Here is a 16,830-nt window from a genome sequence, read left to right on the forward strand (position 1 = left end):
ATGTCCGACCGACGTTCGCTGCATCCCGTTTCCAGCGCTGCCGGCAGCGATGCTCAGCCGGACAGAGCCCCGCGCTCCAGGCCGGGGTCCCTCGGCGCAGGGACCCGCTGCCGCCCCTGCCCGGTCCCCCGGGATGTCCGGCCCGGCTGTGCCGGCGCAGGGAGCGGCCCCCGGCGCGGCGCGGGGGCGGTCGGGGGCGGGGCGCGGCGGGGGCAGCCCGGTGCCGGCGGGGAGCCGTCCCCGGCGTGCTGGGCTCTGCCGCCTGTCCTGCTTCCCGCTCTCCCGAGCCGGCGGCACCGTTGCGCAGCTCCCGCGGACCGGTCGGGACGGGACGTGTCGGGCGCTCCGCGCGGCTCGGGGCTTGCGAGGCGAGGCGAGGCTGGACGGCCGGGGCAGGGGCCGAGGCCGCCCGGCGCTGGCGGCGGGGGGCGGCGGGGGCCCGGCGCGGCGCGGAGCCGCCGGGGCCCGGCGCATGGCGGCGGCGGGGGGCATCGCCACGCTGCCCGACGACGGCGGAAGCGGCGCCTTTCCCCCGGGGCACTTCAAGGACCCCAAGCGCCTGTACTGCAAGAACGGCGGCTTCTTCCTGCGCATCAACCCCGACGGGAAGGTGGACGGCGTCCGCGAGAAGAGCGACCCGCACAGTGAGTTATCCCGGGAGCACCGGGGCGGGCGGGCGACTCCTTGCCCGGGTAGCGGGGCTGCGAGAGGGGCCGCGCCTCGGCCGTCCCGCCCTGCCGAAGCTTCGGCAGCGAGCCGTGCTTGGAAAGCGCCCGTCAATGTGCCGAATGTTCCTGCGCGAATACCGCGAGTACGCAGACGGAGTTAATTCATACCGAGTTAATTCATACCGAGTTAATTCATACCCACAGCCCGTAGCCGGTGGTCCCGCACCGGCACCCGCGGGATATCCCGGGGCAAAGCCCCGCTGGCGGCTTCGCGCTCAACCTGCTGGGCGCAGGGCTTGTCAGGTGCACAGAGTTTTTGTTAGGGGCTTGGAGGGGTCTCTGGTTTGTTTGCGTGGCCCTTATACGGGTCTGATGGCACTTGGCGGCTCTGCACGGCGGCGGTGAACGCGTTGGATGCATCAAGGTAGGGAGGAGGCTGTTCTTTTTCCCGGTGCGGGTAGGTGCTCATGAGTAGGAGCACTTTTGGCACACAGATACTCTTAGGAACTGAGGGGTAAATCTGGCCGAGGAAGCAGGGTTTATAACAAACTGCTGTCAGAACACCTTTTTTGGTTTAAACTGTCACATGTTGCATTGTTTTGTTGTTTTTTTTTTTTTTTTTAACTTAATTAATGATGATACTGATAAAATGTATGGATACCAGCAGCAGCAGCAGGAGGTTGTCCCTCCAGTACCCGATCTTTTGAAGGGAGGGAAAGGCTCCTGGGCTGGGAACACAGCCATGATCATAGGCTTTCAGGGAGCGTGTGGCAGGTTGCTGTTACCAACACAGGCTGCTTTTTGTCCCACAAACAATGCCTTTTGCAGAGCTCAGAATATTTTGGAAGCATTCAGGATGGAGGTTTTGTGGATGTAGCGGTGAGTTTTTGATGCGCCTGTGAGGCGTTTCCTTCAGTGCAGGTACAGGCACTTGCTGGGTCAGATTGTCCCAGTGTGATTCCTGGTGGGAGGGAATTTGTTACTGTGCTCGGTGTGCAGGGCCTGCCTGCAGGCACTTGGCATGAGGAGCAGGTGAAATGCCTTACTGGCATTCTTCATCTGCTTTGCACCTGTGCTCTGACTCATGGATGCAGGCACCGGGCTAAACTCAGGGACTGGAGGAAAAGGAAGTGAGGAGACAGACCAAAGATTCTTATTACTTTCCACTTCAGACATTCATCTTTTACAAAACAATTAGTTTTACCCAATAATTCCAAAGAAATTTTGTAACAGGAATCCTTAGAGGAACTAAATCTCATTAGATCATCATACATGTCACCTCACCCTTGAAGCAGCAATGGAAATGTGCTGCACGGGAGGTGATGTTGAGTGGAGAATGTTCAAGGCTGAAGCTGAATCCAAGACATTGCCATGGCTGTTGGGATCTTGCCTCATTCCCTATCTTTGCTTTTGAAAAGTGCAGGTAATGGTGTGTGTTGTTGTGTGCTCACCTGGCTGGGCCAGGCTGCCCTGAGTGGAGGTAGTATTTATCACTGCTGCCTTTTTCATCATAGAGCTCCCCCATAATAATTTCCTCCCTCCTGCCTTTTTTCATTATTCTCTCAGGAAAACTAGTGCTAGTTTTACATTCTTGAGTCCACTGAATGTGTGTTTTCTCTTCCTATTGAACCTTATCAATACCAAAATTTTCAACTGACATCTCGTGCTTTCCTAGTAGTGAATTCTCTCCTTTTTTCATTATCAGACAGCTCTTGGCTTGTTGCTTTTTCTTCCTTTCCTTTTTTTTTTCTTTTCCTGGAAGAACCCTAGTTCTGAGAAGCAGAGAATAATCAGTGCTTGAAGCATCAGCGAGGCTCATTGCTGGGGCATTGCGTGGTTCACATCCTTAGCATCCTTGCTGTAAATACGTCATTCCACACCACTCTGCTCAACTCTGACCTGCTGAGTGCTGCTCTGTGGAAGTCCCTGTGAAATCTCGTGGTATTCCAGGCATGGCAGAGGGCAATAAATCTTGGACAACGTGAGAGGACTTTAAAAAAAGAAATTAGCAATGAAAATACACACCTCGAGTAGTTCAGGGTGATTTTCTTAGTTAAGCAAAAATTTTTGTTAGGTGGTTTTGAGAAAAGAAATACAATGTCTCCACAATTTGATTTAGAAATAATTAAAGGCCCCTTAGTAGAGATGCTTGTGGTTGCTGCTATTCTTAGGAATTAATTATACAAAATAACATTTCAGTAGCACATCATCCTTCTTACTTTTAAAGGAAGTTCTTATTTTAGAAGGCAAGTTACTGTTCCTAAGTTTTAATACTATAAACAATTTCCATGATCCATATCCTTTTTAGCTCCCCTCTCCTGCCTCTATTTGAAATATACAATACACATCTGCTTTAGGTCATGGCATGGTTTTACACTTGCCCCACTCACCTTCATTTATTCATAATTGTGTCATTAATGAAATTAAGAATGCTGGAGGACTGGGGATCATATGATTGACCCAGCTGAAACCCAGGACGGGGCGCCTTCCATGGCCATTATTGCCACAGCTGACGCGTGTGCTGCCGTGACTCCAGTGAAGTGCCCCTTTGGACACACTCTGGGGACTCTATCCAGAGTGTTTTCCCTTGAAGAGGTACTTTCAGACAAACAAGAAACAGAAGGCGCTTTCTGAGAGTTTTGTTGTCTAAAGCAAAACAAAAAACATGTCTGGTGTGTTGTTGTTGATCAACAACTGTTGATTTATGCCCTGGAAATTGTACAAAGGACGCAGTGTTTCTGGAAAGGCTCTTAGAAACTCTCCAGAGGTGTTTCCCTCAAAGAGGCTACAGTGCTGGTGAGGGGGAAAAACCTGGAGAATGGAAAGGGAACACTTATCCATACATTTAGAACATGTCTAGTAGCACAGCTGGTTCCTTTCAGAGTTTCCCTAAATAAGGAATGGTTGGCATTTATGTATTTCCATAATTTCTTAAGCAGCTTTGTTTCATGATGAGCATAACCCAAGACAGTATCCAAGGCATCCTGAGCCATTCTTGTCCATTCCTTAATGAGGTGACAAGGCTCCAGCCTCTCACTTGGAAAGGATTCAGCTGTGTGAGCTCAGTCAACCCTGCAGATGTATGAAACACCTCCTTCCTGCTCAGTACCTCTCTCCTCTTCAATAAATATCTGAAGAAAATGTAAAATAGGGTAATACTGGTCCAGGAAAATTTCCTAAGAAGGTTCCTTTCATAAATAGTTGTTAATATTCAGATTTTGACTTATCTCTCTCACAACATTTAAATGGGTATGCGGTAGATGTTTTGGAAAGGCTCTGCTGAAGCATAGGCAGACTTTTAGAGCAGCTCAGTGCAGATGATGGAAATCTGATCACTGACCATGCAATGGGAGAAAACTCATGGCGACCCTCAAGTTGAGCAAATGTCAGCAAGTGTTTCCTTTGAAGGTTCAGGACCTGGTGTTTAGCTTTCATAGGTAAGTTGTTTGGGACTTGGATTATCTTCTTTCCCATTTTGGTGTCCCACAGACATGGCCAGAGCTGTTGACAGGGCAAGATCTTTTCCAAATCTTAGCACTAAGTGAGAGGTGACTTGTTTAAAAAAACCCCTGCTCCTAAATGCTCAGATACGTTGCTTCTACCTCAGTCCTTCTGGAAACAGACTCTTTTTGCATTACTTTTGATCTGTTGCACAGATCTGAACTGCTTTGCCAAGTACTTTGTAGCATAGCATGGAAATTCCTCCTGGCTCCTGGATGTAGCTGCCTTTAGGGGATGAAGTAGCAGAGATCCCGTGTGAAAAAGTTGGGAATATGCTTCCTTGGCTTCTTTTATCATAGAAATACCATCATGTTCCTGCTTAGGGGAGGATGCCTTCTCATCTCTCACTGTGTCTGCTACTCCTCTATCCCAGTTCCTGGTGGGTCTTGCCCACCCCAGAGCTGTGTGATCCAGTGGCAGGTACACTCCCAAGGTGAACCAAGGCAACACGAGATGTTTCCAGTGGGCAGTGAACTGTCCTGTCCCTCCCAGCTGTTTTCTGCCCAGTTTGGAAGTGGGGAAGGTTCTAAGGGCACCACCACCCACAGGTACACTAGAGGGCAGGATTTAGCCCTTAGATTGTCTCACACATGAAATCAGGAGCACTTTTAGGTACTTACAGAGTCTGGTTTGCAGGAAAATGATAATCCAACTCCTGTTAGCCACTGCACTCTCAGAGCTGGAAAAGAAATACAGATAACATGTGAGATCAGGTGGCTGCTGTTGGTTTTCATTTGTTTCATAAATGCTTGAAATTTGTGCAGCTGATTCTAAGAAAAAGTTTATCTGTATGGGGTCATATTTAAAAGCGTTTTACAGAAAGTAAATTATTTTAATAACTCAACCTGAATTTTAAATCATAGTCTTTTCAGCTACACTTTGTAAGCTTTCCCCCGCTCCCCTGGATTACAGATAATGCAGGCAATTCTGATAAATAATTATTTGATCATTATGGTTTTTAGCACTCTTGGGAGCGTTGCCCTGGGATCAGTGGCCATCTGTTCCAGGATACTTGAGAGGTGATGGATTGTGCTGAACTGGTTCACAGCCCTGGAATTAATGGTGCTTTTGACTGTTGGTGACAGCGTGTTTAGTGCAATTATCTAATATAACCAAACCAGACCCAGTGCAGCCCAGAGAATGCTCAAGTTACTGTTGCTGAAGAACATACGTACGTGTACGGCATCTGTAAATTGAATATATATACCAGGTGGTACCTGAAATCTTTACAGCATGATTTTTGAAGCCTTAACGTTGGTGATGAGATACTGTTTCAATCCTGAAGGAGGATTAATAGCCTTTGCTTTTGTTGTTAGCACCTGTTTAAGACTTACGTGTTTCAAAATAAAGCAGCTCTCTCACCCTTCATCATTTTCAGTAATGTTTGGTAACAATATGCAGGTCAACTGTTTTTCCTGTGCCTCTTCTGCTGCCTCCAGACTTGTCAATGAAAATATTCAAAGGGCGACTCTCTGGAGTGCTGGTGGCATTTTAGGGTTATTATCTTACGTCGTTTTTTGTTTGTTCAGGGTAGGGCCAGATTTTGACTGGAGCTTGATAGGATCAGCCGAGAATACAAATGAGATGATGTCTGCCCGGCTGGGTGGAGGTTGTCCTGCAGGAGCTGTCATGGGGCACTGCTGCTGGAGTGACCCTGCCTGAGCCTGGCGCTCGTCTCTGACTTGCAGAGCTTGAAACCACATTGACCGAGTGATTCAAAGGAGAATCCCAGACTGAGGGTACTGGGAAAGGGCAAAGCAGAGCCCAGACTCCATGGCCATGTGCAGTGCCAGTGTGGTGAAATTCTGCTCATGTGCTGCAGAGCTCGGGCGTTTGTCTGTTACCTTCTGACAGGGTTGTAGCAGAACCCATAAAGCCAGAATCATTAGGATTCCAGGAATATGCAAGTCACAGAGTCCTTGTAGCCATGGCTGTGGAATCCTGCATGGTGGTGTTTTGTAAGAGCAAGGAGAGACGTCAGCTGTGATACAGCTTGAAAATATTGTAGTCTGGTTCTTGATTCTTTCCTTTCTGCTCTCAGGCTGGCCCATGATGCCTGATGCAGACTTAGCCCATATCCCCAGAGACTCTGTGCCATTCTCTGGGGGTGTAGCTTTGGGGTTATTTTCCTGTTAAAGGATGTCCTTAGCATACTCAAGTGTGCAGTTATCACAGCATCTGGATCTGTGCTTGGGGGAAGATCTGCAGCACCTCTGGCAACTAGCATCAATTTTTTGGTATCTTTTCTCGGCGTTTCTGGGTATTGGGGAAAAAATCTTGAACTCTTTATTTTTCACCCCACATATCCATCACTGAGATGCCAAAAAAGTGCCAGAGCTGGTGCCAGGTAGGTGGAATGGAGTGTCCCTCTCCAGAGGCAGCTGATTGTCACTGCCTGTCCTGTGAGGCAATGTCCTTGTCTGTTAAAATGCAGGACAGGAGACAAGTTCTTCCCAGATGGATGTCTTGAAAAGCATTACCAGAGTCTATGCAGTTGTCACCCCTGTTATTTCAGGTTATAAGAGTAATTTTGGGACTGTATTACAAAGAAAGTTCATACAGTCCCACAACTCTGGGAAGACCAATGGAGAGACTGACACTCCTGGTGTGCAGTTACCTGTGGGACCTGCTGGTACGTGTGGGAACAGAGGTGGATAGGAAACCAGGAGCACGTGTAAGTGTGGAGAAGCAGCTACCAGTGGCCATGTAGGGGCTGTCACCTCTGTGGAAAAGTCCCTTAGGGAATCCTGCTGCACAGACCTGTTGGGCAGGTGAGACACTTTGATGGCCAGTGCTTGTAGCTGCTGTACTGCAGGAGCTGTCTGGAGCAGTGTGGGCACTGAAACCACCCCATAGATCTAAACCAGGGTATGGGCACTAGCAGTGGGCAGGCTGAAGCAGCAGGGAGTCAGGTAGGTTCTTTCAAGCTGCAGGAGGTCCAAGGGTCTCTCTTTTGTTGTCAGGAATCCCTTCTTAGCATAGTTCAAATGTACTCAGAATAAAATTGAGGAGTGTTACCCTAATATGCACTGTGATTTATTTTCAGTTAAGGAATTTGGTTTCTTACAAAGAAAATTCTTTACTTAAGCAGGGCTGCATTCAGAAGCAAATTAGAGCCCTTTTGTGAAGACTGGGATTCATTACTGTGCTGGGTCAGCAGTGATTGACAGCTCTTGTTCTTCACTGCAGCTCCTGCCGTTCCCCTGTGCATGCTTTATTTAAAGGTCAGCACAGGGTGGTTACACAGCTTGATGGAAGGGGGTGAAATTGGACTATGAAGTAAGACTTTTTGCTTATTGTGGCATTTGCACTGTCCTTGCAGTAAAGGAACTGTGCTGGCACCAGTGCTATGCTTTGTGTGCACGTGTATGGCTTTAAATTTTTTTTTAAATTGTTTACTTTTTGCAAAAATATTTATTAAAGTCTCAATGATCAGTTCAGTTTCACTGGTACTGGAGATGGGGGAAGTAAAAACCTAGCATAATCACAATCTCAACCTTTTGGCCAGGTTAAGGGCAATCTGCTGTAAAAGGCAGCTCAATTCACAGGAGCTCCTCTGTATAAGGGTTGTTCCTTCTTCCTCCCCTTCAGCTGTGCCATCTCTCTGGATCCTGGGTGCCTGACAGAGTTCCTTTTTCACCACTGTGCTCCAAACTCTGAAATCCCATTTACTTATTCTTCTTGGCATTTCTAAAATCCAGCTTTTCCTTTCCAGCTGTGACACTGAGGCTTATTGAGCCTATGGGGCAGCAATGTCTCACCACTGCTCTGGCAGCCTTTGCCTTTCACCTCATGTGTTGCTGCTCCGACATCAGTTACAGCCCTGAAGTACTGAGTAGTTGTGTGAGTTGTACCTGGAGGAGGAACACTACAAAATACCTTCTAAAAATTACACATTTTACCTTCTCTGTCTTCTGAAATGCTGTTCCCGTGTTTGCCTTGGGTTGTCCCTGGTTTTATGTGTTTGTTTTGCTGCAAGTGAAAAACAGGTCATAGCTACAAGGAGATGAGTGAACGCAGAGTAAACATAAAGCAGAACTTCGGCAAGTTCTGTACGTGTCTTCTGACATGGCTGTGTTGGCTGAACAGTTGCACCAGCTTTGTTCTGAAGTTCAGCACCCAAAAGGGCTTAGTTATTCTGTGATTTCCTTCCTTAGTTATTCTGTGATTTACTTCAGTCAATGCTGAACGAAGTGAAAGCAGATGAAAACAACCTGGGGCATACCTTACCCTTGCTAAGAAAAGCCCTTTGGGAACAGTCCTAAAAAAACTACATGTGAACAGGCATGCATTATTCTTTTGATAAGGCAACCCTGAAACATTTTTCGAAATCAAGAATATGGGGTGAAAATAATGGTAATTTGGAGACTAAGCTTTATTACCTGTACCCAGTAAGGAACGAAGTTCTTCTCTGGTAAAGTTAGGAATTTTCTCAGTTTGCTTTTGCCCTCTTGACTTTCAAAGATGCATCAGTTCATCTGCAATCCAAGGAGTCAGCAAACAGTGTGGCAGAAAGCATTTAGAAGGGTTTTACATGACAGTGACTTGGAGTTTCTGGCGTACGAAATCCTTTCGTAATGCAAAGCAATCCCTGTTTGCTTTACTCGGCAGCACAAAATGCCCAAATTGTGCTTTGTAAGCAGAATTCCCAAACTTTGGATTTGCTTTTGCATGACATTTTTACTTTTAAAGGGCTCGACTAGGTTTGATCAACCAGATTATGCAAGCTGTGAGAAGTGGAAAAGTGTGGCTGTGCGTGTTTTACATGTGGGCACACAGGCAAGGAGCAGTGTCACACTGGTGCCAGAAGTGTTGGATCTCACACTATTCTGAAATTATTGATTGTTCTGCGTGATGACTTTACTGTCTTTTATATGAAATTTATAGAGAGCACCAGAGAATGCTGTGTGTTTGGTAATCAGTGTTTCATGGGGAGGATTCCCAGTGTCATAGGTGCATGTTAGGGAGAATTGGGTACTTGCAGCAATCGAGGTCAAGGTAAAAATCAGAATTAGGTGGAGAAACTGAATAGGGAAATAATTTCCATTGTATTCAGTATCTGTACTACTTAAAAAGGTGAAAACTTTTAGAAATTGAGAATGTCCATGTTAATGTGGTTGATTACCATAGTGGGTGGATGCTTAAACAGTTACACAAGTTACTGTTCTGCTTTAAGCATTGGTTTACTCTTAAGTGTAATCGGAACTTCCTGAAGTGTTTGCATTTCACGAGTGTGTATTTTTGTTGTAGATGTTTACATTTTGGACACCTTGGGTCTGTCTGCGAGTGGTTTTATGCCTCTGGCTGGCAAAAAGGAAAAAGATACACTTAGAATGTTGTCATGCAAAAGCAAAGAAATGTGCCTTTGTATGGGAGCGTGACTCACTGTTTCTCGTCCTGACACTCCATTGGCTTGATTGTTTTTGTTGCAATTCTGATGGTTTGGTTTATTAGCAGCCCACCTCTCCTGCTAAGATTTCCTGGTTGTTTCTCCTCTCTATTTCTCCTTTTGGTGTCCCATATGTGTTCCAGGTTTTAGGCAGTGTCTGCATCAGTGACTCTGGCAATGGCTCACTTTTACCATGGGTGTATGAAAGCGAGCAAGGAGTTGTTCTCTTGTTCACAGTCTGAAGGCCGGGGGATGCCTTGTATGTCAGTGCTTATCAAATAGCAGAAGATGTTAAATTGCTAATTGTGCCTTTGAGAAAGAGATATCAGAAACTGTCAGAGACTGATGTGAGCAGAGGGACACAAAGATATTTGTAATTCTTAGAGCAAGTTACAGTAGGCATCACCAGGCTGGGGTTTGGATCTGATCCAGCAGACAGGAAAAGCCAGAAGGGGGTGTTAATGTGTGTTTGTAAATGCATGTGTAGCTTTGAACCAGCCCCTGAGTTTGGGAGGGTTTGTCCTGTTAGGTGTGGAGCAAGCACGTCTGATTCCTTGTGTTTTGCTTGGACACCTGGCTGGGAATAATGTTGCCCCTGAGCGTGAAGGAATGGCCAACTTCAGCCACAGAGGATGCAGGAGTGGGACTTTGGCTGTAGGGTGTTGCATTTAGCAAAATGTTGTTGAGTTTTACTTTCCCCCCCGTTTTTTGTGAACTTCCTTGCATTTCTGATGCTTATTCCCCCTGGAGCTGACCCACCTCTGCAGTGAGGCTGCAGAACAGCTGCTTTGTGCTTTCCTGTGGGCACGGAGGTGCGGGAGGATGGGCAGTGGGAGCTGGCGCAGCAGCTTCACCGCGCTGTCACTCGGGGGCCTCGTGGAAGGATTTTCCTTACAGGGCCCCTGCAAATATGTTGGAGATGGGCCCTGAGCCTTTGGCTGGGGCTGAGCTTTTCCACAGCAGACTGTAGTAACACTAGTCATTGATCCAGAGACGTGCAGCCTGGGATTTTTGGGGGTACAGAAACTGTCCCTTCTCGTAAATTGAGTGAGAGGTGTTTTGCTTTTTGTTCCAATAAAGCAGCTGTATGTTAGTGAAAACGGAGGTTGAAATAGTATCCAATTTTTCCTCTCTTCCCAGGCTGTGAGCTGCTTCCTTTGCTGCAGTGTGGCAGGCAGGGTTCTCACTGTGAAGTGCTGGAGTCTCTTCAGCAGGAGGCTGGACTAGAGGGAGTCCTTCTGACCGGAGTTTTGTGTGATGCTGACACTGGGGATGATACTTGTAGCTCTAGACTGCACCGAAGGCTGTCTGTAGGGTGTTAGCTAGAAGGGTTACAGAGAAAATACAGCTGAAGCTGTAATCGAACCTTTATGTGGTGTGTAAATGCATCCAAAGCCAGAAGCTCATAGTTGGTTTTTACTTCATGGTTTCTCTCATATAGTGGTTAGAATTCCCATTTCCTTGTGGAGTAGGAAAATGGGGGTTTTATTAATCCCTTTGGCTAATACATCCTCAAATTCCACCTCCTTCAGATGTGTGTTTGCTTCATGCTCCAGTACAGCACCCTCCTGTACTGCCCTAACCCTGCCCTGTCTTCACTGCTCTTTGCTCTTTTTGTTTGCCTTTTATTTTATTCCAGACGTGTTTCTGTCCCTTTCTCTCCTCCCTGTGACCTTTATTTTCCCTTTTCCTTACTAATCCTGTGGCATTCTCCTGCCCCAGAACATCTTAGCCAGTGCAGCTGCTGTGAGTGAAATACCAGCACGTGGCTTTGGTCACAGGGATTGCCCCGGGCGAAGGGCTTGCCAGCAGATTCCCACTGGGAGTCAAAAGGTAGTACCAGCTCAGCAGTGAGCAACTTCCAGAATGTGCAGCTCTGTTTTCCTCAAGTATTAAGTTGGTAAGTTTTGCCCAGGTCTTTGAAATGAACCCATTTTGAAGGAGATTTTGGCCAAACCGTTTATGATGCATAGCAGGGAAACCTTTTGGGACCATTTAAGTTGTGCAGTTCCTGGGTCTGGGCCACTCTAAAGCTTTGGTTTATTAGACCTGTAAAAGGACCTGAGAGTTTGCATTGTACGTGTGATTTTCCAGTTCTAGTGCTCAGGACAATAAAAGTACTTTTGGAAAATGTTAATGTTTTCTTTATTTTTTGCATTTGCTAACAGCTTTCCTGTCTAGCTACTTGTCCTCAAAATTATTTTCTCCACTGGACTGTGCAAAAGTGCCTTGGAAATAATTTTTTTTTGAGGTATCTAAGAAAACGAGGAAGATCCATTTTTTAAGAGAAATCTGAAACTTTGCCAACCACAATGCTATTAAATACCATTTTTCAACTTGCATATTCTTAGAAAAGTCTCTCCAAGTTGTGAAATAAATGCCCATTTGTAACGCTCTGAAATACACTGTTTAGTTTAACCCAACTAAATGCAGCTTGTACATCTGTCCTGGCCACATACCCTCTGAAAGAACATCTCGGTGCCTGTTGCAGTGCTCTCCAGCTTCCTTTAGTGCCACAGATTGTACTGGTTTCTGTGGGTTGGACTGTATAGCCTGTGGTGTTTTTCAGCCAGAACATCAGTGGATATGAATCTCTAACAGACCTCTGTGTACTGTTGGGAAAAACATTCCCTCTCTCTCCATTTTTGTATGACTGGAAGGCGCTGTAGGTTCACTCGAGCTACAACACTCAGAGTTTCTTCGCTGGTGTGAAAGTGCAAATGCACGTCCTGCAATTCATTCCTTCTTACTCAGCAGAATGATTCTATTAAGCTTATTATGATAGAAAAACAAGTCTTTAATAGGAGCTGTAAATTTCCTGGGTCCTTTGAGATGGTTTTATTGTTTAATTTAATAACTTGATGATGACTTAGCCCCAGTCCTGAGGATGTTTGCTCAGCGGGTGAGCTCTGTGTTCTCACAACACCAGCAGGCACTGAGCAGAGCCTTGTGTTTGGTGTTCCTTGTGGATTGCAGGGCAGGAATGGGAACAGAGAAACAACTCACTGCCGTGCTAGAGGGGCCAGAATATCTGGGAAAACAGGCCTTTTTAGCCCTTGGTTAATGAGCTCTTTCACAACAATCTGCTACATTTTTTTGGGCTACAAATGTCTTAATTATTTGACTTCCATGGATGGGGTCATGAGGTTCAGTTGTGCTGAAAACAAGTAGATGTGAAATGATGAATGGAGTCTGCACTGTTGCTATTGGTGACCAAAGACTGTAAAAAAAGCAGATCATCGTGTCAAGTGATACATTTCTCTTACAACCAATTTAGTGGCAGTGAGCTAAACCTAAAATTGTCACTTCTGCTGATGATCATATAGTCAAAATGTGTTTGATCAGTAAGGCTATGTTGTATCTTGGTATCTCCAGTTCAGTGTAATCCTGTGGCAAATACTCACTGCATTAATAAAGCTGTAAAATAACACTGAAACCTGAAAAACTCACAGTACTGTTCTGGCTTTGTTTGTTCACGTGTTTTTGGGTTAGAGAGGAAAAACCAGTGAAGCTGATTTTCCTTTTGGAGCTTTCAGTATTGCAGCTCTTTTCAAGCTCTGCAGGAATACCTTGGGTGTTTGTTTTTTTCCTTTTCACAAGCTATACAAATTTTTACAGGACTTAGAAACCTTTACCAGAAGTTTATTTTTACAGAATTTGAACTTCTGGCCTGGTGGGATGCTGTAGGATGAGCATTTTTGTCCAGAGAAAGTCATGAAGCATAATAAGTCAGTACTGTAGTAATTAATATTAATTTTCAGCTGTTCCACAGCTGTTCCTTGTTAAGCGTGTGGTGAAAGCTGTGTGCTTGGCACATCTCAGAAGTCCATTTCCCACAGTCCCTGCCCAGAGCACTTTTCCACGTTCTTGCTTCCCCAGAGGCTAAGGAGTTACACCAAAGTGTTTGGAGCTGTTCACAAGTCTGATTTTGGCCTCATAACTTATGAGCACTATATTTTGGATACTTGATTCTGAGATGAAATTGTGCCCGACTTTTAACTTTTACCCTGAAAAAGGGTTTGCAGCAATTATCCCAACAGTTGTATGTTCCCTGTATTCCTGGTGTTGGAGTTTCAGTTGGTTTCTTCAGTGCTGTCTTTTTTTCCCTTCAACAAAAAGCCAAATAAGCAAGAACCTATCTCTGAATCTCTGAAGAGATGCTCCTTCTCCAAAATTTACAGTCACTTCAGGCATTTATTCTGATGGCTGAAAAGCTCAAGCTATTTAAAACTGCATCTCCAAATGGAATAAAGGACCTGCTGAACCAAAGCAGGTGGGTGAAGGAAGCTCTCATCTGAGACATTGTATACAACAGGCAAAGGCAGGCAAAAGGGGAAGCTTTCATCCAAACTGCTGGGTTTGATTTATGGCTGCAGCAATCAATTGTGTTGTGTTAATAATTCACAGGTAGTAGCTCAAAGCTGTGTGATAGCACCTTACAGGTCTTCATTTCTATGAAATCTTTGATTTCTTTTAATTGATGCAAGACATGTTCCTGCTTTGTATAGCACTGTTTCTTGTGCCTTTGCTGCCTTCCCCTACTGCTGCAGTTCTGTTTGTTTGTTCCACCCACTTCTTGGATGGATGAGGTAAACTAATGGATGTTTTCTGTTGGGAACTGCCAGAACCCTTAGGGAGTGATATGGACCTGGACAGTCTCAGTTAGGCTCGCTGACAGTCTGCCTGTACAGAGCTGTGTGCGTTCAGTGTCCGATGCTGTTCTGCAAACATTGAGAGATACCTCTGGAAAAATTGCCATGAAAAGTTTCCATTTTCTGGGAGCAGTTGCCTGTGCCCTAAGTGGTCTTTCAAGGAATTTCATGGGTTTTAAGCTGCCTTTATGCGAAATGAAGATGGAATAACTCAATCTCGCCGTTGCAAATTCGAAAGTAGCTATGTGCTTTCTAAAAATGGGATCAGAAAGCCAAATGTTGAAAATTTACCATTTTCATTGCAAGCTGAAGCTTTCTATGGTGGAGGCTTTGAAGCGCTGCCTGCTGCAATCCCACGACGGCTGAAAAAGGTGAACAAAAGTGAAGCCTTTTGTTTTTTGTTTTTTTGTTTCGTTCGCAGTCAAGCTGCAGCTTCAGGCGGAGGAGCGAGGAGTGGTGTCCATCAAAGGTGTCAGTGCCAATCGCTTCCTGGCCATGAAGGAGGATGGCAGATTGCTGGCCTTGGTAAGCAGCACTTGCCTGCTGTCTCTCTGTTGCTGTGTCCTGCCCTTGCTCTGTGTGGGGTGGCCTCTCTTCCTGCAGGACTTACTCAGCTGCTCGGGGTGGGATTTATCAGGAGACAGGAGCTCTGCACAGCTCCTGTCAGTTACTTGAAATAGCAATTAGGAGGAGTTGGGTATTTCTGCCCTACCTAGGAGCTGCAAAATTTAACAGGAATGGCTTGTCTGAGTGGGAAAAAATCACAGTGATCAGGAAATTATAAAAACAAATGAAGAGTAAAGTGTCTGCCTTTTTACCCTCAGGAGTAATTTTTTCCTCTTTCACTTACTTGCACATAAAGCGATTTTAAAAGACCTCTCTGAAGGGGAAAGTAAAACCAATTTCTTTTAAAAAATGACTTTCATGATACTAATCTGTATAAATTATTTTCTCATTTTCCCTTTATAGAGAATCAAGGTTTTTTTGGGCACTTGTACTTCCCAACTAGAAAATTGGCAAGAAAAATGGTTTTGAAAATGTGATGATAAAATTTTAAAAGTTATATAAGTGCAGATAAATTAAGCTGCTCTCCAGTGAGACTAGTTTAGTTTAAACTCTTGTGTATTTTATTGGTATCAGTTGAATTTTTAACTGTGTTTTAAAGCCAGTGTGTGCAGCAGACTTGGACAGTTAATGTCTCTCTGAGCCAAATGATAAATTTTGCTTTAAGAGCTGAAGTTACATTAATTTTGCTTATGAGACCTAGACACTGTAAATCCCTCATCCACATTTATATCCTTCAGTGCCTGGTGAAGCACCAGGGCATCCAGCCTGCCAGAATTTTGGTTTGCAATCGCCCTTGGTGCTTTGTGTATTCGCACGGCCCCATTCAGCCTCTGTACAAGTCCGCTCCGTGGCTGGGGCTAACAACATGCATTCCTAACCCTGGCTGAACTGCAGCTAATGAAAGACCCGTGCTGGGGATGCAGAAATTATTTCTGATTCCCCTCTGCCTCCAAGAAATGAGACTGAAAGTAGTTTTACAGGAGCAGGGCTCCCCAGGGCGCTCCTCAGTTCTGGCTCCAGGGAGTTTTGTGTGGGCTCGGGAATGCAGTTAAAGAACCTGCTTCAAGTTATTCGGATATTGTGTGACAGCTCAGTTAAAGAAAATGTGAGGAGTTGTCCACTGTGCTATTCTTGAGTTAAGGATAATTGGGAATTTCCTGTGGTGCTGGTGCGGTGGCATTCGGCTTCCCATTCTAATAGCACTCTGTACCCTGAGTGACGGGGAATGGTCAAAATAGGCTTTAGCACCATTTGTAAAATTATAAACACAAACACAGGGGTGTGTTTATTTTTGGGATTTCTGACCTGCTGCTGCATGGTGGGTTTGGTTGTAGAATACGCTTCCCTTGCAGCAGTTTTTGTTTGCTTAGTTCCTGCAAGGCGAAACGCTTGTAAAGTATCGCCCAGTCACTCGGAATTACTTCCTCAGAGTATGTAAAGTTGGGTCACTTTGTGCTTCTCACTTGAGCTTGTAAAACTTTTTTTCTTTGGTGTTGTTTCTGGAAATGGGTATTACTTGAATCATGTTTGCTGCACGCAACATTGTTGTTATTCAAAGGTGGAAACTTTACTCTTTTAAGACTTTTCTTCTCTAACCAGCCTAACAAACGCTGCTGCAATTTCATGGCTGTTTTCTGTAGCACTGGCAGTGTTTTTCCATTTCTGCGCTGTAACTTCCAACAGTCTGTGGCTGGCTGTGCCTTTACCATTTTCTGCCTCTAAACACATTCATGAAACTGTTTTAATTGCCCGCGTCTCTTGTTCGTTAGAGCAGGGCTGTGTTTCATGAGAGCTCGCAGAGTGTGCACTGGAAATGTCTGCGGTGAACTGCACATGGTGAAACACTGCTGAAATTTCTTTCAAAACATTATGGAACTTTGATTTCTAAACACATAATTTAGTCCTTTAATCAGTCACTCAAGTACTATTCTGTCCTTTTTAATGTCTGGGGTTTTTTAATTGCTTTTCAATGTCCAGGATCAATTTGTGTAGTGTCCTTGTTTTACAAATAAATTAACATTTTTGAAAATATGTTAGCAAATTCGAATTCAGG

The 16,830-nt window shown here is 45.3% G+C and overlaps 1 protein-coding gene across 1 annotated transcript in view; it reads left to right on the forward strand.

Annotated features, from left to right (window-relative positions):
* Positions 1-16,830, forward strand: part of FGF2 (fibroblast growth factor 2) — a 22,888-nt gene continuing 6,058 nt past the window's right edge. Inside the window, 4 exon segments of the mRNA XM_066548872.1 lie at positions 1-199; positions 202-284; positions 287-644; positions 14,632-14,735. Coding sequence (XP_066404969.1) covers positions 1-199; positions 202-284; positions 287-644; positions 14,632-14,735 — 744 coding nt within the window.

Source organism: Molothrus aeneus, chromosome 4 (assembly GCF_037042795.1).
Source record: "Molothrus aeneus isolate 106 chromosome 4, BPBGC_Maene_1.0, whole genome shotgun sequence".
NCBI classification, from domain to species: domain Eukaryota; kingdom Metazoa; phylum Chordata; class Aves; order Passeriformes; family Icteridae; genus Molothrus; species Molothrus aeneus.